This window comes from Myotis nattereri (genome assembly GCF_964212035.1).
Source record: "Myotis nattereri genome assembly, chromosome: 5".
In the NCBI taxonomy this organism is placed as follows: domain Eukaryota; kingdom Metazoa; phylum Chordata; class Mammalia; order Chiroptera; family Vespertilionidae; genus Myotis; species Myotis nattereri.
The window spans coordinates 102,700,075-102,720,192 of NC_138080.1; the positions used below are offsets into that span (position 1 = coordinate 102,700,075).

General features: G+C 58.7%; 1 protein-coding gene across 1 annotated transcript in view; it reads right to left on the reverse strand.

The window, feature by feature from the left end:
- The window catches only part of SLIT3 (slit guidance ligand 3), a 536,168-nt gene that overhangs the window by 50,660 nt on the left and 465,390 nt on the right, over positions 1-20,118 (reverse strand). Inside the window, exons 13-16 of the mRNA XM_081092174.1 lie at positions 12,478-12,621; positions 11,172-11,335; positions 1,548-1,698; positions 293-367 (exon numbers count right to left, since the gene is read on the reverse strand). Of these exons, the coding sequence (XP_080948300.1) occupies positions 293-367; positions 1,548-1,698; positions 11,172-11,335; positions 12,478-12,621 (534 nt within the window). The remainder of the gene's footprint in view (positions 1-292; positions 368-1,547; positions 1,699-11,171; positions 11,336-12,477; positions 12,622-20,118) is intronic.

The following is a 20,118-nucleotide window of genomic DNA, read 5'->3' on the forward strand; positions in this document are numbered from 1 at the left end:
CGAGATCCCCATGACCCGTCGCTGATCCTTTCCTGAGTCCCTCCCCCGTCTCTCGGGGCAGATGCGGGTTGTGGGCTGGGGAGCAGGACGAGCAGAGGGCACATGGGGGGGGGCAGGGATGGCGTGGGGTACACACCGTCACAATATCGACGATTTAGAAACAGTGATGTTCTGTTTGGTCTGTGTCTACACGCCATGCCTTAGTGCCTACTGCCCAATAGGGCCACCTGGAGCTGAGGGATCCACCCCCGCCCGCATTCTGCCCAGCCTGCCAACTGCCCAGCTGACTTACATCTTCCGCAGGTTGGGCAACTTCTTGAAGATACCGGTGGCCTCCAGGACAGATATCTCGTTGTCATTCAGTCGCCTACATGGGAAGTGAGCAGATGAGGGGGTGGCTTAGCTGAAGATGGATGGGGCGCTCTCTCCCCCACCTTCTGATGCCCCACCCAGAACCCCCATGGCTTCAGCTGAGTTGCCGCCTGGACCTCACACTCAGCCCATATCAGCAGAGCCGTGGACAATGCAGTGTCCACCCTGCAGTCCACGGGTGGGGAGGGTGGAAAGGGGCAGGAAAGGGCGAAGGCCAGGCTCCTCCCGGGGGAAGCCCCCGGGACTAGGTGTTTTGGGCTTTTGGATACTCAGCATCCATTGCTAGTGAACCGCCTTCACTCAGGAGGGTACCAATGACAGCCACACCGCCAGGAAGGCCTCCCCATGTCCTCCCAAGGCACCCAGCCTCTTGGCTTTTTCCAGATCCTTCTCTCTGCCGGGGCTGCTTGGGGACCCCAGGCCCCCATGCGTAGGTGCTTGGAGAGAGGAGGGCCTGCCGTGACTTGTGAGGCCAAGAGAAGGAGGGTGCGGGTCATGAAGGCCACCTTCATTGACCCAGGGCTTACTCTGCGCCAGGTTCAAGGTGAGTCCTGTGCTCACATTCTCTGATCTAATCGTCCTGGCGGTGGGGTCATTGCCTCCAATTCTGCAGCTAAGAATCTGACCTTCAGGTCTGAGAAGCAGCTGCCCAGTACCAGGAAGACCGGAGAAGGCGGGCATCAGACTCAGGTCCGCCAGCCCCCCACCTCCCAGTGCTGCGTCCTCCCCCCCCGCAACCTCCCTGTGGGTAACTTCCTAGCGCTTCCTTTTTGGATAAACCATCACACCCCTGTATCAGTACACATGGAGGCTCAGATACAGCTAACCGCCCTAGCTGCTCTCTCGCTATATGACAGTTACTTGTTTACCCTCCGTCTCTCTGGTTATACTGTAAGCTTCGTAAGGACGGACTGTCTGCTCTGTTTGTTGTGAAAGCTGGTGGGCCTAGCACAGTGCCTGGCTCACAGGTGTTCGGGAAATATTTGCAGAATGACGGACCGTCTTCACCGGTGAGCAAGCTGTCCCCAGGGGATGCCTGGGCAGCTGAGTCAGGGGGGCACCTCAGGAGACCCTGCCAGGGCTGACCCTGGGTGACTGGGGTGGAGGACGCAAATGGAGCCCGCGCCCCCCCCCCCACCCCCCCCCGCCACCCCCCTGCCCCAGGCGGCACTTACAGATCGGTGGCGTATTCGGGGAGGTGGCTGGGGATGCGGGCCAGCTTCTGGTTGGAGCAGTCCACAACAGTGCCCTCACAGCGACACTTCTCGGGGCACACGAGGTCCATGAAGCACTCGCTGCTGAACCGGCTGCGGTAATCCTCTGAGCCTGGGCGGGCCAAAGAGGGGGGGCGGCGTCACCAGGGTTCCCGCACCCGGCGAGGTGTGGGCAGTGGGGTGGGGGTGCAGGGACAGACACAGTGCTGCCCGCGTTTGTTGGCCACCTTGCTGGTGCCCTCCCGCCCCCCAGCTCTCCATCTGGGCTGCCATTCACCGCTCTCATCCCCTGGAGACCCCTCCGAGGGCGCATGAGCTTTTGGGGGGCACGGACCTCTCGGAGGAGCTGAGGGAAGCTAGGACGCCTCCTCCTAGAAGTGCTCCAGGCACATGTGTATGGAATTTGGCTACAATTTAGGGGGCTACTGAGTCCCAATGCTCCTCATCCATGGACCCTCTGAATGTGCGTGACAATCCGAGTGAGCAGACTTTGATGGGGTCCTGATGGGGGCTACACCAGGGGCGGGAACAAAGTAAGGGGAGGGGTCACGCACTCAGGGCCCAAGCAGGGAAGGGGACGATAAAGGAGGCCCACATAGGGCCACCCGTGACCACCGACACCTGGCTCCAATAGCCTGGGCCTGGGGATCGGAAGGCACTGCCCCGGAGCTTGGGGAGGTGGCCCCGTGTTGCCTGACATTCCTTTAAAAATATGCTGGCAAAGAGTAAACATTTAAAACACAGAGAAGACGAACACCAGCCCTCTGAGGGTCAGATCTGCGCCCCCCCCCCCTGCCCCCGCCCCCTCGTGAGTGAGCCCTGCTGAGCTACAGTGAAAGGCCAGTTCTGAGGAGCTAAGAGTATCCGAAACTAAGGTTTATTTTTTCTAGATTTGGTTTTCTTGAGGTTGCATAGTAAGGGTAACAGGGCCAACCACGCGCTGTCTGAGCGACGCCCTGGGAACTGCTTTATTGATCAGAAATGCTCCCTGACCCCGGGCAAACCTCCACGAGGCAGACCACAGGCCACACCCGCGGGATGGGGATCTGTTCCTCCTGTCAGACCAGCTAGCGGATGGGGAAGGTCTTCATTAGCTCGCATCAAGGTTCCAGGAGCGCAACGCCAGTCACAAAACAAGGGCCCGGTCCACATGTGTTCAGGGCATCAGCGGGGTGCCATTGGCTTATGGGGGTGGGGGCAAGGGGGTTGTAATACAGGACAGGCTCAGAGAGCATCATTTCCTCGCGCAGCCCGCCAGGCGCCCCTTGGTGACCCTATCTGCACCTCGAGCAGTGTGGGCACCGGCAGCAGTGTGGGCACCGGCAGTAGTGTGGGTGCCGGCAGTAGTGTGGGCACCGGCAGTACCGAGGTCTCAGCAGGAGAGGGCGTGGTTTTGCCTAGGCTTTGCCACGGATTCGCTTTGGTCTCTCCACATGCAAGAAGGGAATCAAGCAATCGCCCGTCTTACGGGGGTCTCACGGGGGTTGTGGTGATGGTGCAAGGAAGACCGAGGCACTGGAGGGTCTCCTGGGAAAGGGGCAAGAGTTGTGTAGATGTCTGTGATTCTGCTTGTTTTTTCTAGAACGTAGTGGAACACTGGGCGTGTCGGAAGCCACTGAAACATCCGAGTAACCCGTGACGATAGCTGACATTCACTGAGCATGGACCGGAGCCGGGTGAGCACATTAAGGCTCTGAGGGCATCAGGGCTCCGTTTTATAGATGAGGACCCATTTTACAGGCGAGGACGCTGAGGCCCGCAGGTGCTCAGTCACGGCCGGGGCATGAGGCTGCCGCCGGGGCCCACGTGACCAGCACCACACTCTACTGCAGGCGTGCTTCCTGACTAAACCTCAGGACTGTCCGGAAGCCCCCCTAGGTGGGGTGGGGTGGGCTGAGCTGCAGGTTCCTGCCCTGGGCTACGGTGAGGCGGGAAGCTGGCGGCTCCCACCCTCTTGCTTCTCCCATGATCAATCTTCGAGAATTCCTGATTGACAATGGATTTGGTGGGTCTTTGGCTCTGAAGTGAACCTTCTCCCTTTCACAAGGGGCCGGGGGTCTGGACCGGTCTCCGCTTCCTCCTCACCCCCCACCCCCCCTCACTTCACTCCAACGTCCACCCCCAGGTTCGCGTGAGCAAAACCTGTCACGGATCCCCATGGTTTTTTGGGGGGCGCTTCCTTGTCCGATGTCTTACACAAATCTCTTGCCCTTGGCCTGCCAGCATCCAGCCCACTGGATAACTCTGACCGGCGCCATTTCCCCCAGAGGCACCCGCGTGCCGAGCCCGGGGGAATTCCATTTGGCAAACCCTGCTAAGTGGCAGCCCTCTGGGTTCCCTGCCAGCGGCTCCATGCGGCCGGAGCGTGCAGGGGCATTTCGCACATATGCTCTGCTTCTCCTTAGGGAGGCGTTCACGTGGGATCCTTGCAAAGCGGAGGGGCCCTGAAAGCTGGTCAAAGGCAGAAAGACAGGAGGGAGCACCGTTTGCTCTTGGACACGCTGAGCCCGAAGACGCGCACCGCCGGGCCGTGTCTGGGGACGGCCGCCGGGTAAGGTGTTTTCCTTTTAATCAAGGTGAGAGCCGCGTAGTTCGCAGGAATCGCTCTCTGTCGTGTACTTGGATTACAACGGGCAGACCTCTGCAATGGAGCCGCTGACCCATTTTAATGAAATGATTTTGCAATTAGATTCCATGGACTAATGTGTTCTTCCCAGCATCCCCCCTGCGGTTTTTGTTATTGCCCCGGTCTGTAATAACGAGGGGGTCGGAGTGTAATATTTCGTGTAAGTGGAGGCCAGAAATGTTAATCACGGCGTAGGCACGTAAGCAGAAGGGTCCGTCCCCAGGCACAGCCCGCCTGAAATGCCACCTCCATCGCTTCATTTTTCATGATCGAAACGACCCGGGGTTTCTCGGAGCCATTTGTTCTGCCTAATGCTCATAACCACCCGAAAGTATTTTTAACTTTCCCAGGGCTTTAGAAGTCGGTTCCCATCTCACTGTGCATTTGTCACTGCCAGAGACGCTGAGCCAGGGAGGGTAACCGCACCAGGCGGGCCTGGGGCTCTCTCCAGGCTGGTTCTGGCAGGAGAGCGCTCGGGGGACTTGCAAAGCGGCCATAGAACGAAGCCCGGCTGAACCGGGTCTTGGGAGAGCTGACGTCACGGGCACTCCTCCTCCTGCCCGGGTGGTCTCCTCCCCTCCCGGGCAGCTCAGAACAAGGACACTGGGTACATGATCACAGAGAAGCTTTAATACATCGGGTGGGGAGGGGGTGGAGCTCCACGGCAAGGCCATTTTATTACGGACAGACCCCTGGCTGGGCAGGGAGGGAGCCCCAGTCGCCCTCTATGATGGATGCGGCTGCAGCGCCAGACTGGCCCAGCCCGGCTGCTCTCACCAGCCGTCTGCACTTTGTCATCCTTCCGGCAACCCGTTTGTGGAGCGGAAGTCACAGCTCCACCATCACCCGATGACCATGGACCTGTCCAAGCACACGCCCAAAGCTCTCTTCCTCTACCTCCAGTATCTCTAAGGTGGGCAGGATGAAAGAAAGAAGGAAAGGAGCAGGAAGAGGGATGGGGGCCGCGGGAGGCCTGCCAGGCTCACCAGCTTGGAAAGAGAGTTATGTGGACAAGCAAAGGGTCATAAGTCATGAGTGGAGTCAAGAGGACATTGCCAGGCGCAGTGGGCGAAGACGGGGACCAGACACCGGCGGCTGGAAAATGCCAACTGTGCTAATGGTGCAACAGCTGTTCCAGGAAGCTCTCCCCGCTATTGTGAATGTAGCCATATGCCTGAGGCAGAGGGAGATGCCCGTGGCTCATTGGGCACAGCCTGGTCACAGCCTGCTGCTGAGGACCAGGGAGGTGCCAACAGGAGGGTACTATGATGGACACACTCCCCAGGGCCTGGCCCTGGCATGGTGGGTAGCCCCAAGGAGCTCAAAATGCCCCCCTGACCCTGTTCAGAGGGAAGGGGATTTCTCCAGGCCCAAGGACTTGTTCTGTACCATATGGATCTTGACATATTCACCCCAAGAGGAGGACCCATATAAACAGCGCTGCTTGCTCTATTTCTTACTCAAGTTATTTTCTATTAACAGAGGTAAGCTTGAAAGGGAATGTTAAAAAAGGAAATTTCAATTCCCCATCAACTCAAGTCAAAGTCTTTTTGATTTTATGATTCAAGACAATGGAACTGTCCACAGCTGGGAAGGCTGAGTACTGCAGACATAAAGAATATTCACGCTGCAGGCAGGGGGCCCTGGGCAGGTCAGTGAACCTCTCTGAACCTCGATGTCCTCATCTGTAAAATGGGACTTATCGACAGGGTTGTTGTGAAAACTGAACACGGTAGTGACGTAGAACAGCGCAGTGCCTGGCCCACAGGAGCACTCAGTACATGGTAAGGGATTCAGAGAGGTTCACAGGACTCCCGGGTACTCAGCCAGGCGGGCACGTGGCTGCACGGTAACCTGAGAGAGGAGATAGTCCAGTCACACATCCCCAGGGGAGTCCAGAGCCCGCTCCTGGGTCTAGAACAGGGTTCGGTTCCCACCATGGCTGTCTCTCCTGGGAGAGGGCACAGGCTCCATGACATGCACCATCAACACAATCCTCTGGTTACACTGGGTCCAGGATTTACCAAGAAACAAGCTGAATGGGAGGCGCCAAGACCCCCTCTTCATTGTCAGACAGCAGGTGTCTGCACAGGCGTGTGGCACTGAACTAACACCATGGAAAGAACCTTCGGCCTCCGTGTTAACTGCGCTTGAAGGTCAAGGGAACAGACTTCAGTCTGCACCGGCCCAGGGCCCAAGTGCTCCTAAGGAGCAGGGGCCAGGCTCAGAGGAGTCTCCCAGGTTCCAACAAAGTCTTGGACTCACGCCCATGGCCCCATTCCCCTGCTCACATCCCTTCCCATGAAGACGGTGGGAGGGGGCGGGCCTAAGCACTGTGACCTTTGGGTTCACTACACTTGGGAAAATGACCTTGGGCTGGGCTTCTTCCCTGAAACAATGGGGCATAGGCCTCAGGTGTACCCGCTCCCTTTGCGTGGAAGATACGACCGATGGTTTCTGAGCTTGGACCTGTCTCCTCTACCCGGCTGGCATCCAGACTAGATTTGGGGAGCGGCGGCTCCATTTGGGGGGGATGTGGATACACATCTTAGCCTGGCCTCAGGGTGCTTCTCCGCCCCTTTCCGCCCGTATCTCTCCCTGGAGGGGAGGCACTCAGCGGTGTGGAGACTCCCACCCTGCCCGAGGCTGCCCCGAGGGTCTGGCGGGTGCGGCTGCGGTGTCCGGAGCAGAGAGGTGTCCAGCGGTGCGGCGGCGGGCCATGCTGCAGGAGAGCGCGGGGCCTTCCGCGGTGCTTGACAGAACCATGTTCCGTTTCCATCGTTCCACCACATGGTTAGATCAAGCACAAAGGAAAGCCCCGCGGACCGGGCAGTCAGGTCAGGAAGCAGCGTCAGAGAGAGGACAGCTCAGTGGAAGCAGCGTGGAGAGGCGGGAGCCGGAGGAGGCCCCACGGAGCGTGATTAGTACCAGGAGTGGGGGCCGCGGGAGCACTTCCGAAGACAGGAGCCCCCGCCCTGAGCCCACCCCAGGAGAGACACTGGAGGGGGGAGGAAGGGAGGGGGGAGACCCAACACCTCCACTCAGGATGTCGGGCAGAACGCACCCTTCCCCAGAGAATGAAAGCAGCAGGTGTCCGTCACGTCACAGCCTGAACTGAGCCTCTGCACCCCACGCGGTCACCCCTCTGATCCCAAACGACGCCAGACTCGGCGGAAGGGCCTGCTGTGTGCTCAGTCCCGAGGCCCCCCAAGCAGAGCCTCCCCAACAGCCCGTCCAGCCCCTTGCTAGAGACGCGCCACCATTCCCGGGGGCCTGGCAAAGCTGCCATGATCTCTAGGAAAAGCCCCCGATGCGCCACAATTCAGGAGTCGCCTCAGTGTCCTTCAGGGTCCCCAGAAACCCCCTGGCTGATGGACGTCCCTCCCAGATTGCCCGAGATACAACGGGGGCGGGGGGGTGAGTCCGAGGGAAAATACACGTTTCTAGCAAGGGAGGCAGAAGGGGGAGCCAATGGGGCCCCGCACTGGGACGGAGACCCGCAGTCACAGGGCTCTGAGGACACGGATTTCACAGAGGAGGTGCCGGTGCTCCCAGGAGGGGCCTCTTTCAGACTAAGAGGAGGAAGGAGGGGAGGACACCAGTTCTGGGCCCTTGGTGAGTTCCTGATTTCTTCCATGTGAATCACGGGGTGGGGTGGGGGTGGGGAGGCAACAGCCAAGTATTTCGGATGCCAAGGCCCAGGTGAGGATGCTGGGCTTTATGTCCCCGGGATCCTACAAGAGATCGGGCAGCTTTCATGCACCTGCTGGCTCAGGACTCCCCCCACCCCCACCCCCCAGCCACTGGGAGGAGACGTGTGTACCTGGAAGAGACCTGATCCAGGGCCAGGTGGCCCCCCCTCCCCCCCGCCCTGTGTTGGAGGGACGAGGTCACTGTCCTTCCACAGTGTGCTTCTGGGTCGAGACCATCTCAGCATCTGGACGTGCACAGGTGTCTGCAATGGGTGGCCAGGCAGCCAAGGGCACCGCGCAGCTCTGGGTCTGGCCCCTGGTCTTCCTAAGCCCTCCCCTCTGACCGACCAGAGTTGGCCGCTGTCATTCAGACCCAACCCTGCTTGGACCCCAGACAGGCAGGGCTCTCTGTAAGTGCTCTGGTTTGGGGATTTGGTGCTCAGGCGTGATAGGCCGTAGGGGCCACAGCAGGGACACAGCCCGCTCCTGCCCCAGCTCCCAGCCTGAACACCAATGAGGCTTTCCTGCTCTCTGGTCTCCTCAATGACAGCCAGGGGAGGGGCCAGGGAGAAAGCTATGGAGTCTCCACAGCCTGTCAGAGCTGGGTGTCAGAGCTTGTCCCTTCTCCCATGCGGCTCCGTCTCTCCCTCTCTGGCAGGGTCTGGTGAGCCAGGGGCTCTAAAGCTCTAATTCCCTGAGTGCCACGCTGTCAGCCACCTTTGCACATCTGGTGTCCCCACCTCTGGACTTTTCGCCAGGAGAGTTGCCTCTTGCTGCCGGGTGCCCACACACACAGTGGCAAGGGGGGGTCGAGAACGAGGGAAGACAGCATCTTCCAACTGCCCGTGCTCCCCGGGGTGGGCTCGGGGTCCCCACAGCCAGATAGCGCCCTTCCGGGAGGACATAATCGGGCGGTCAGATCACCCCAGCTGGCAGCCTCTGCCTCTAGCCTGACCTGCTGCCCAGGGAGGTGGGTGCGGCTGATGGAGCAGACGCAGGGCTGCTAGAAGCCCAGACCCACCATGAGGGGCTTTATGTGCTGCAGGAGCCGCCCTCAAATTGGCTCCTAATTACATCAGCTGCCTCTGCAATGGGGCGCTTTTAGGGGGAAGTAAAACGCAGAGTTATTATCTGTCAAATCCACTACGTGTCACCTGCCCCTCCTCCTTTCTTCCTGGAAGCAGCGTTAGGGCTCTGGCTCTGCTGCCCAGCATCCCCCAGAGCCCAGGCCTCTGGGCTCAGCAGCTCTCTCCCTCCCTCCTCTGCAGCTCAGAAAACAGAAGCAGGCAGCATGCTCTCGCTTTCTCTGCCTTCAGAGCAATAATAGAAGGAGGGGCGTCCATCATGTCTGCTTAGTACGGATTAAAACAAGGTATTTAGAGAGGGTCAGGCCAGGGGCCGCCCTTTGTCCTTGTCTGTTGCATGTGTATTTCCCACCATTCCTGCCCCACACAGAGCAAGCAGCCGATCCTGCCGTGCAGAGGCAGGTAGGCTGGGGCGAAGCTAGAGTCAGAGCCAGGCTCCACCGCCCTGTGTCCTGGGTCTACTTGCTACTTCTCTTTCTCCTACTTGCCCCTCCCTCCCATCCCAGCATACAGTCCGCCTGGGTCCCTGGGAGATGCCAGTCTCAGACCCTGCCCCCCAGAGCCCGGGCATCAACCTGGAGCCCGACACCAAACAGGACCCCGTGAGAGAGACTGAGGGTCGGTTGGCACCTGCCTTCCTCTCCCTCTGATTGCCCCTCTTCTTGAGCACAGCTGCCTGTCAGAGCGAATGAACGCGGCCGTGGCCAGACAGGCCAGGGACGGAGGGGAAAGTGTCAGTCAGGAGGAGAGGCCCCCAGGAGGGATGGCTGAGCCTCAGGGGCAGCCCTGGGTGGGAGGAACTTCAGACAGGGTTCAGGGGTGGGGTGGAGGGAGGAGCCATTAGACTGGGAAAGACAGTCATTCAAGGAGCTGGTCCTCCTTCCCAAATGCTCTTCTCTCCCAGATGCTGCGAGGAACAAGCTAGACCGGGGTCTGGCCCCGCCTCCACCATGGCTGGCTGTGACCTTGGGGTGCCTGTCACCTCTGAGCCCTGGGCTCCCTCTGCTGCAGGGCGGGGCCAGTCCTGCTGGCCACCCAGGACTCTGGGAAGAACCAAGCAGAGCAGGCGGCACAGTGCTCACCAAGGCGAGAAACTGCTCTCCAAGCAGACATGCTGCTCTGGGGAGACCACTGGGAGCAGCGCCTCCTAGTGCCCAGACTCCCTGTTACCCCCAAGCCTCTCCAGGTGTTTGCTGCTGTTGAAAAAATAAAAATAAAACAGCTGAAGTCATGCACGTGCTGGCTTTTCTGGAGACGTGGACTCAGGGGTCTGACTTGGAGGACAGGAAGGGCTTGCCAGCAGCAGAGGCCTGCCCTCGGGCCCTCTCCGGGCCACCCAGCTGGCGCTGCCCGGGAAAGTGCGCTTCCACACGGCGCTCTGGGGCGGGGAGAGGAGAGGTTCTTGCTGACACGCGGATTGTGAGGTGGGTGCAGCGTCTCAGCACGTCCTATCAATCTCTTACCGCTGGGACACAATGCGGCTTGGTGATTTTTTTCCAGGAGCAAATGACAGTCATCTTTAACTGCCCATTCCCCTCACTACTGGGTCAAGGAGAGCGACCTCCCTTTCCAGGAAGAGCTGAGAGCCCCCTGCCATTCAGCCGGTGTCTCTCCCGGGGCGGTGGGGAGCCAGGCGGCAGAGGGAGCCTGGGGACCGGAGGGCAAGGCTTGCTCTTTGGCAATCAGAGTTACCAGTCTGGCGGGGGGAGCTGGCAAAAATATTTGTGAGACCTGTAATCAACTGTGGTTGAAGGGCTGCACCAGGTGGCCTTAGAGGGGAGAAAGAGGCCCACAAGATTGTATGCTGCCTGCAGCCTGGCCTGTGGAATACCTCTCTACCTGCCACTTGGGGAGCACGCTTTAGACACTAGGAAAAATGCATAAAAAGCCTGTCCCAACCTCTAGCTTCCACCGAGCCCCGGAGATACGCTGTCGCCTGGGCTCTGTCTCTCCTGAAACCACGCATCCCCCTGCCACCCCCCTCCCCGCCCCATGATTTTACTGTGTGTGTGTGTTTTATTTTAAATCCATAAGGTAATTGGTTTTCTGCAGGACTAACTGAATTTCCCCAATTTAATTTGCAAAGCTGCTCCCAGGAGCCACTGCAGCTCGCTGTCCTCCAGATCGGATTATGGGCCTCCAGGGGCGCCGAGGGGAGGTGGGCCCGCCCTAACCTGATTACCTGAGCAGCGGAACTTCTTGCTCTTGACCTGGCTGATGCGCTTGTTGGCCAGGCGCCGGGGGCTGCTGCAGCGCGCCCCGCTGGTCTCGATGGGGTTGTCCTGCAGGTAGTCCGCCAGCCACTTCAGATGGCAGTCGCACACAAACGGGTTTTGGGCTAAGTGGCTGGGAGAGGGAGGGGCGCTCATCAGGAGTGACCTGTGGTGCCCACACCACCCCCTCCCGCCTGGTGCTGGGCCCTGGCCATCCAGTGCATGGATCCCTCCCTCATCACCCCAGGAGGCCTGGGGGACATGGGCTGCTTTCAGAGAGGACCAGAGAGGGGCTGGGCACTCGGCCTCGCCCACTCAGGGCAAGACCTGCCACGGATCCTGCCCCCCCCCCCGACCCTCACCCACGCCAATCCTGATGGGCAAAGCGAGCTGCAGGCCTAGGGTGTGTGCGTAGAAAAGACTGTGTTTCACGTCTCTGAGCTCTGCCGCACAGGCGCATAAGGCAGCTGGCAGGGCGACGGGCACATGGGGGTGTTCCATAAAAAGCAGCGGCACGGCTGCTGTCATCGCGCCGTCGTGAGCAGCACCGTGGCCTCCCTCTCCTTGGCTCAGTAAGAAAACCCTGCAGAGCTGCACACGGTGCCTGGCACGTGGTAGGGGGCCAATAGGTAGCAGCTGTTCCGCTCTTTATTGGTTCCTGTCTCTTGCTACGGGCCAAGTGCCAGATGACTCAGACGCCCCAGGCTCACGGCCAGGCCACCGGCTGGGGTGAGGGTCTCAGCGTGGGGCTGGAGCATCAGAAACATGGCCCGAGACCTGACCTGTGCGAGGTGGTCAGCGATCTCACGGACCTATCTGTGAACATGTGCAGTGCTTGGGAGTGAGGAACTGCTCCCAAGGCGGGAGGTGAAATACTCCCAGGGTGCCCGTATCAGAGGGTAGCCGGGGTGGGGGTGGGGCTCGGTAGTGGTGGGTTATCCTCAGAGAATATAGTGGCTGCAGTGAATAAGAGAGCAGCTGAAGGGCAACTCTGCCTGGATTCAAATCTGGATTCTCACTAGCTGTGCAACCTTGAGTAAGTTACCTAACCTCTCTGAGCCTCGGTTTCCTCTCACAGAACCAGGGGATCATAACAGCACCTACCGCAAAGGGTTGTTATGAGGCTTAGAGGTTTGTATCCAGGGGAAGAACCAAGTGTGGCGCCCTGCATGGTGTGAGCTCAGAACAGGGGAGCTGTACCGGTCGGTGCCCACTCTGTCCTCAAGCGGGGGTCCCCGTGGCCATGTGCGGTCCCTGCGGCCTGGGCGTACTCACAGCGTCTGGATGGCCTGCAGAGGGGCGAAGAGCCCCTTGCTGATGGTCTGCAGCTTGTTGTCATAGAGGGAGAGCAGGTTGAGGTTCTGCAAGTCCTGGAACGTGTTCACCCGCAGGCAGTTGATCTTGTTGGCATTGAGGAGGCTGCAAGCACAGGAGAGGCGGGTGACTCGCTGACCCTGGTCGTCAGCCGTGGGCCCAGGGCTGATGCAGGGACCGGGCTGCAGAGCTCCCTCGCTCTCCGCGCAGCCAGGCTCCTGCTGCTGAGCAGAGAGAGAGGGTCTCGCCTTCCTGTGGCCACAGACACTTAGAAGATGCCTGGGCATGGGAATGGGCATGCGGGGCACCATGGCCGCTGTGCTGCCCTCTGCCATCATCTGGAGCCTCCCCTGGAGCCCATGTCCCCACAGGCCTGAAAGCCATAGAAACATGCCTTTCAGGTGGAACTCAGTCCATCCAGCACAGGCGATGCTGGGAGGGGTCAGTAAGTTTTCCAGATGCAGCTGGAAAGTCAAGCAAATTTGGGTCCCCTTAGGATCCACACTCCCCAGACTGACTAGTGGTGCCCTTGCCACTGGCTTAAAGTAACCTCCCAGTCTCTCTTAAAGGGAAGCAGGGGAGGGGGAACCGAACTAACGAGCTAAACATGGAAGTTTCAAAATTCCTATTTTCAGGGCTGGCCCAGAGCTTCCCTTGCGGGGAGCAACCCATGAGGCTCATAACAGACTGTCTTGTCTCCGGGGGCCCTTGATGCCAGGGTCCCCGGGGCTTCCGCTGGCAGCGGTGGGGCTGCCCTGGCGGCGGAATCATCTGTGCCACCTGTTCCTGCTGCAGCCGGTGTGCGGGCAGCTGCGGCCATGACAAGTGGAGGAACTGCCTGTGTAATCTGGCAAATAACGGGCAGGGTCCCCAGGGCTCGCACAGATGTCCTCCTGCCTCACGCTGGAAAGGAGCTCGTGTTGCTGGAACACGTCTCGTGTTTGCCAAAGTGCCTTTCTGACGGCCTCGTATTCTCACAGTAACCTGGGCAGATGGGCAGAGCGCGCCTCTCAAGTCACAGGCGGGGAAACCGCGGCTGAGTGGGGAGGGGCCTGCCTGAGGTTGGGAGTCGTTATGATCACTGGGGCTGCAGAGGGACTGTGTCTTCTGTATGAACGCCTCACCTCCTGCCCACGTCTACCCCCTTTGTAGCTCCCTCGCCCTAGGATTTCCTGTGCTTTATAGATCACATTCTAGTTGAGGCCCCTCCATGTGGGGCATTCTGAGAAGGATGCCAGGGAGCAGAGGAACAGGGAGCAAAGCTAGAGAGCCCACAGGGCCAAGCAGCCAAGAGTTAGGGACAAACGGACCCTATACACACACACACACACACACACACACACTTTTTGATTGGTTTGTTTAAAACAAGAAGTATGTGGTAAATGACTTGTTCCAAACTTTGATATTCAGGGCCTCCCGAGGGCACTGTCTGGGCTGGTGAATAGTGAACCATTTAGCAAAGAGGCCCACTCTGAGGTGCCGTCTGATGGCCCAAAGATAGGATCCTCCCTGCAATACAGTGCAACATCCCACATGTAAATACGTTCATTCAGTCCTCCCAGTGTTTAAAATCCCTCTCTCTCTCTCTCTCTCTCTCTCTCTCTCTCTCTCCCTCCCTCCCTCCCTGTCCCCCTCTCCCCCCCCCCATACACACACATATAACAGATTTCTATTTTTTTTGAAAAAAAAATTTAGAATCTGGGTCCACTGGAGGCAGCTATGGAGTGGCTGCCCCTTTCGATAGAACATATGCCCTGTTTGCCACAGTTCTCACTTCTCCCTATTGTCTGCCCTTCACTATTCCATCTACCTTGCCTGCCTGCGTAGGCATTTAGATTTGAGATGCTAGTGCAGATGCATAAGCCCAATTGCAGGGCTTGGTTCTGGTGCAGGACGTTGGTCAAGGCAACCGTGACCTGCCTTGAAAGTGTCCAAACTGCATCCCACTCTGGCACCCTCTGCTCCCCTCAGAATTCCCGGAGCTTCTTTTTCAGACCCAGATGCTTTCCCATTCCCTGCTGCTTCCAGATCTCTCGGCATGGGGTAATATCTTGAGGATGTGAGGTGTCTCACCACCCAGGCTGGCAGAATGACTCGCCAAGACAGCACAGCGTGTGGCCTGCGTGGAGCAGGAGCTCAGGGAAACACGAAGGGCGCTGGCTTGGTCCCCTTTGCTCTCCCAGGACGTGTGGCTCCTAAGGCACGACTCGGGGGTGCAGGGAGAGGCCACATTAAGCTGGGTATCCAGATCGAGGTGCCGACGGCCTCACTGATCCCAGCCCGGGGGAGGCCTGACAGCAGGTCCCTCCTCTTTCCTTGGGAGGAAGGCTGGCAGCCACTCCCCGCCTCTGCTCCGTGCATGGAACACGGACAAGTCGGAGGGGCACTTAAGAAACACCTGGTCATGGAGCAAATAGAGAGCACACAGCTATTGGAAAGGGGGTTCGACAGCTCGACAAGAAGGCCTGAGCACAGGCCTTCTCCCTCCTCACTGCAGGGACCGATGCGCCCTCTTTCTTGATCTGCCCTCTTTCTTGTCTCGCCCCTGAGACATGATGACAATCATGACACAGACCACGGTCTGTGTGCTGCCCTGTGCTACGCACTCTCCATAGCCCTTTCTGTGCCGTATTTCCTCTCACCCAAATGTCCTCATTTTGCCGATGAAGACACTGAGGGTCAGGGTGGACCCCCAGCGGTAAGTGAAGCTCCAGCCACTCGACTCCACAGCTCATCTCTGACCCACTACGTACAGTCCATATTCTCTCCTCCTGGCCGATGGAAGGGGTTCCCGTCCCGGGGGAGGGGCGCTCTTGCCTGGCTCTGGAATGCACTGGGCGCGCCTCAGGTGGACGGGGTCTGGCTGGGTCTAGGTGATGCTGCTGGCCTCTGGGTTGTGTAGAGGCACCTTAGGAAGGACTTGGCACCAAGTTGGCAGACGGGCTGCTCAGCACACAGCCGTGGGCACAGAGGGGCCGGTCTTCACTGACGGTTCACCCCTGCACCATGCAGGGCTGCGGCCTTTAGGGACCACTGGCTACATGCTGATTTGGGGGGTGGTGTGCTCGTCTGTGCTCCCCTCTCCTGAGCTCTCAGTCTCCTCTGGGCAGGCCAGGGGACAACGATGAAGCAGAGACGACAGCCTCCCTTATGGAAGAAGGGGCGCTCCAGCTTGCCATGGTCAAGAGGCTGCTGGTATGCGAGCTCAGAACTTGGACGCCCCAACTGGCTCCCAGCTTGATGGACTTACAGTTGGAACCAGAGAGTCAGGGGGCTGGGGGCATGTCGTGTTCATAACTATTTCCCCAGTAGCAGATCCAACCGTGCTGTGGGGACACCTGCTCCCAGACCCAGCACCCAAGGGAACCTCAAAGTCATATAAACAAAAGGGAAGGAGTGCTGCAAGGATCAGGCCAGGTGAGCATCTGTGGTCACAGGACCTAACAGGTGATATGTCAGGTCATCGCTAACAAGTAATAAGTTCTATGTGTGGCCAGGCACTCGCCACGCGCCTGTCCAATATTAACTCCCCGAAGCTCCCCACAGCCCGATGAAGTAAGTGTTCTCTCCACCTGACAGAGGGCACCCCTGGGACTCAGACAGCGCAAGTGCCTTCGCCCCAAATTGCACAATTAGCAACCGGTAGGTAGACTGAGAGCTGGATCCATGTCACCTAAGCCCACAGACTTTACTCCTGGCCACCAGGCCCCCGACGCTCAGCCCACTCCCACTAAGGGACCAGGAATCCCCGAGGGCCTCCGGGAGGCGTGGGCCTCATCCTCCCAGGCACTCCTAGCCACTTAGCAATGAGTCCATCACAGAACCAAACCAAAAGAGCTGGGCTTCACAGAGGAGATGAAGGCGAAGGGCGCCACCTCCTAAATTCACTTCCCAGGGTAGCTCTGCCGGCACCCGCCGCCCCTTCTCGGAGCACTTTCAGCGTTCACATATGTTCCGTGTCAAGAGGGATTAGCGCTCAGCCCATTGACTTACCAACACAACACGCTGCCGAGAGATAATCCTTTCCAGGAGCTGCGCCTGCAGGCAAAGCCAGGCAGGAACCAGGAGCCGCTAGGGACCAGGGCGTGGAGCTGGGGGGCGTGGACCAGCCCGTCCTGCTGAGGAGGGCTCTGGCCTCCAGGCCTCCCGGCCTCCTGTCCTCCTCCAGTGGGGGGATGGGCCTGGCCGGGCAGGAAAGCTCCCAGGAGCTCATCACTCCGCAGCTTATACTTCACTCACTCAGGTCCAGGCAACACGGGGAGATGGACCACAGGAGGGGAGTAAGGTCCACCCTGATCAGCGAGAAGCACCCACCACACCCAGTCTCCCAAAGAGGCCACTGGGCAGACCACTGGGGCCCCATTTTTAGCGACTACCCTGGGCCGGATCTTTTCATTGCTAATCCCCCTGGGGCCCACAGCCTTGGCTGCTAGGCTAGGAAAACACAGACATCTGGGGTCAGGTTTAAGGATGACTTGCATTCAAATCACTGTGGCAACGCCAGCGGTCCACATGTGGCTTCAGTGGCCCAGAGCTATCTTTCCCGGGTGTTCATATCCTCATAGGTGCCGTGGGCCGCGGGAGACAGTGGCCTCTCTCCTCCTGGGATAGGGGGCTTGTGTGGAAATGCCGAGTGCAAACTCCAAACTCCGCAGTGCAGGGCCTTCTCTGAAAGCTGGTGCCAAGGAGGAGCGCAGCAGCCCCTCCCCGGAGAACAGGGAAGCCCCTCCAGGAAAGGGGGGCGAAGGGCGGGCCCAGGCTTTTGCCAGGGCGGGCTTCACGGCGCCCCTGTTCCTAACTGAGGCTGAGGAGCCACTTGCTGCTTCACACACACTCAGATGCAGGTACACGGGAGGAAAGACGGCACCCACAACCGCAGGGCATGGAACACTTTCTTATAAAGGCTCTTTGTGGTTACACACAGACCTCTGTGTATCCGGGCAGTATTCCGCACCATCACACATCGGCAGAAATGGTTAGTGAGGGCACCCGTTAGGGGAGCTCCTCTGGACCCCTGATTAAGCTGCCGGATAGAGAGTCAAACCTCCCTCATTAATTTGTCTTCATCTTTAAAAAAATTTCTCTACAATTAACCTTCTGCCATCATGAATTTCTTTATCTATTAACTGTAGTGAGAGCCACTCTCCCGCCTTAGAACAAACATGCTCTCATCCTTCCCCTATGAAATATGGGGGATTTATTCTGACCTTTGGTAGCTTACTGAGGCCTGACCCGGGAGGAGCCTGGTGATGCCTGGCGCTGTGAGATCGAGGGACTCTGACCTGCCCAGAACCTCCTCTGCTCTGTGCATGGGTGTTCTGGGCCAGGTCATGCTACACGCTCACTAGAGGACACGGGGAGCCCTCCTAGTCCAACAACGGCGAGGAGACTGTCCACATCTCTCCTGATAATGACTGCACTGCTGGCCACTGGTTGTCATGGTGACGCCGGATGCAGGGGAAATTGCAAATGCAGCAATGCCATCGGGTGGCCGGTCTGAAAAACAGGATCTCCTTCAGCTCCACAGACTCAGGGGGGCCCTGGGGGCAGGGTGCACACAGCTGGGCTCCCCCAAGGCAACCAGTGGGAAGCTGAGATCCGGAGAGCCGGGCGGGGGAGCCCTCACCTGTTCTCAGGAGACCAAGGGACCTCCCCTGGTGCCACAGGCTTGTCCCTCCACCCCCCAACAGCAAGTGGGGGAGGGGGGAAGGGAACCTGCCTATTGATGGCTACCTGGTTACTAGTAAGTCCTTTAAGAGGAGTCCACCATTCACTCAGTGACCAAGCATTGAAGGTCCCAGACTTGAGTCTCCCCAAGGGCTTTCCTTAGGAAGCTCCGGTGCTCAGAGGGAAGAACGCCTCCCTCCAGGATGAGTCAGAGAGCATGTCTGCCTCTACTGCTGGGAGCATCCTCAGCCTCTCCCTCTCCCCAGTTTAAGGACCCGCAGCTCCTCGATTGCCACCTCCCAGGGCTCAGGGGGAGCATCGGTGGGGTGGAGACCCTCAGCCAAAGCACGTTCCATGGAGACGAGGCACCCATTGCAAGAGGAACTGACCGCAGCCCCTTCCTCCTGGGCGGAGTCGGGGAGGATTCCTGTCCCGGATTTCCCCAGCTAGTTCTGCGGACCTGCTGTGCCTGGGTCTGCAGCAGGAGTCTCTGGCGTGGATTCTGGTATCAGACTTACATGCTGACGATGGCCAGGTCACTCAACCCTCCAGTGCCTCAGTTTCCCCATCTGTAAAGTGGGCTTCCATCATTTCTGTAACCATGCGATGGGATGGTGCATGTGACATTCCCGGGCACAGGCCCCGGAGCACATTAAGCATTCAGTAAAAGCAAGCGCGTTTATTAGCAGCAGCGGCGATACCAGGGAAACAGCTGGCGAGGGAAAGTGAGCTGTAGGGAGTGACGTTTTGCTCGCTGCCCGGTAATTGGCATGTTGCTTGGCAAACTCTGAGATCCTCAAATGGTCTTGTCTGCCTTCCAAGAAAATCAAACAACAGGTGCCTGGCTTGTCTTAACTGATTCCAGCCCCAAGACAGTCTGGTTTGGTTTAAGACCTCCTAGAGCAGGCTTCACATTGGATGTGGCCAGCGTTCCACAGGCGCGTCCACCTCCAGTGACGGCCGGCTCCAGGTGAGTGGCCTGTCTACGCACACCACGCAATCACTACATGGTGCTCTTTTCCCCGAGGGAGGGGAAAGGGGAGGGGCAGTCACAGTGTAGCCTTCAAATGCCCATCAGAGGAGGAAGTGACCTCTTTTCTTGCTTGAGGGAGGACTGACCCTTGAGCTGCAAGGTGAGGGATTGTGGGGGGGCACTCCGCGGGCTGTGCACCCAGGATCACCAACTCCATGAAGTCCCAGGAGCCCAGGAGCCTGGGGGGCAGAGGGATGGAGAGGAGCTAGAGCACACCCCTGCTTCCGGCGAGGAAGAGATGGAGGGAGCCTGGGACAGGTCATGTCTCCGGTTGTCCAACTGCTCCCGTCCTTGGCGTTGGGGGCATGTGCCAGTGTCCTCCCTTGGATTCTGAGATGTCTCAGGTCTCAGCAGTTTTGGAGGCAGTCTCTAAGCACACTCCTCGTTCAGATGGGCACCTGACTCCCTCCCCAGCCCCCTGCTTGAAGTTGACCGGCTGCCCCGCACCCCCTGAATATAATGAGGGTCGTTGCTAATAACTGATGAATGTGCGTCCGTGCAGTGAATGTCTGCAGGAACTGACGCTGTTCAGGGTTAAGCACAGGGTGACATACTAGCTATTTTGAAAATGATGCAGGAAGGTGTGTGCGTCCCAGGCTGGCAAGTTTGGTGGGAAGGCTGAAACGTTTAGAGAATGGGGGAGGGGAGGGCAGGCAGGACAGCGATGACCATGCACCCACTTTCTTACTGGCAGCATTGGGACAGGTGCCCAAAGGGAAATAGCCAAGGTCACTCCATGGGGGAAGGCGTGGCTTTGTGATGAGTGGAGCGACAGAGAGAGGAGAAAAAACAAACCTTTCGCAAAGAGCCTGGGAATCCAAGGAGAGGAAATTACCGACTGCCAGGGCATTCTAATCAGAGCCGTCTTATCAGAACGTCTCCCCGTCTAACGAGGAGAAAGC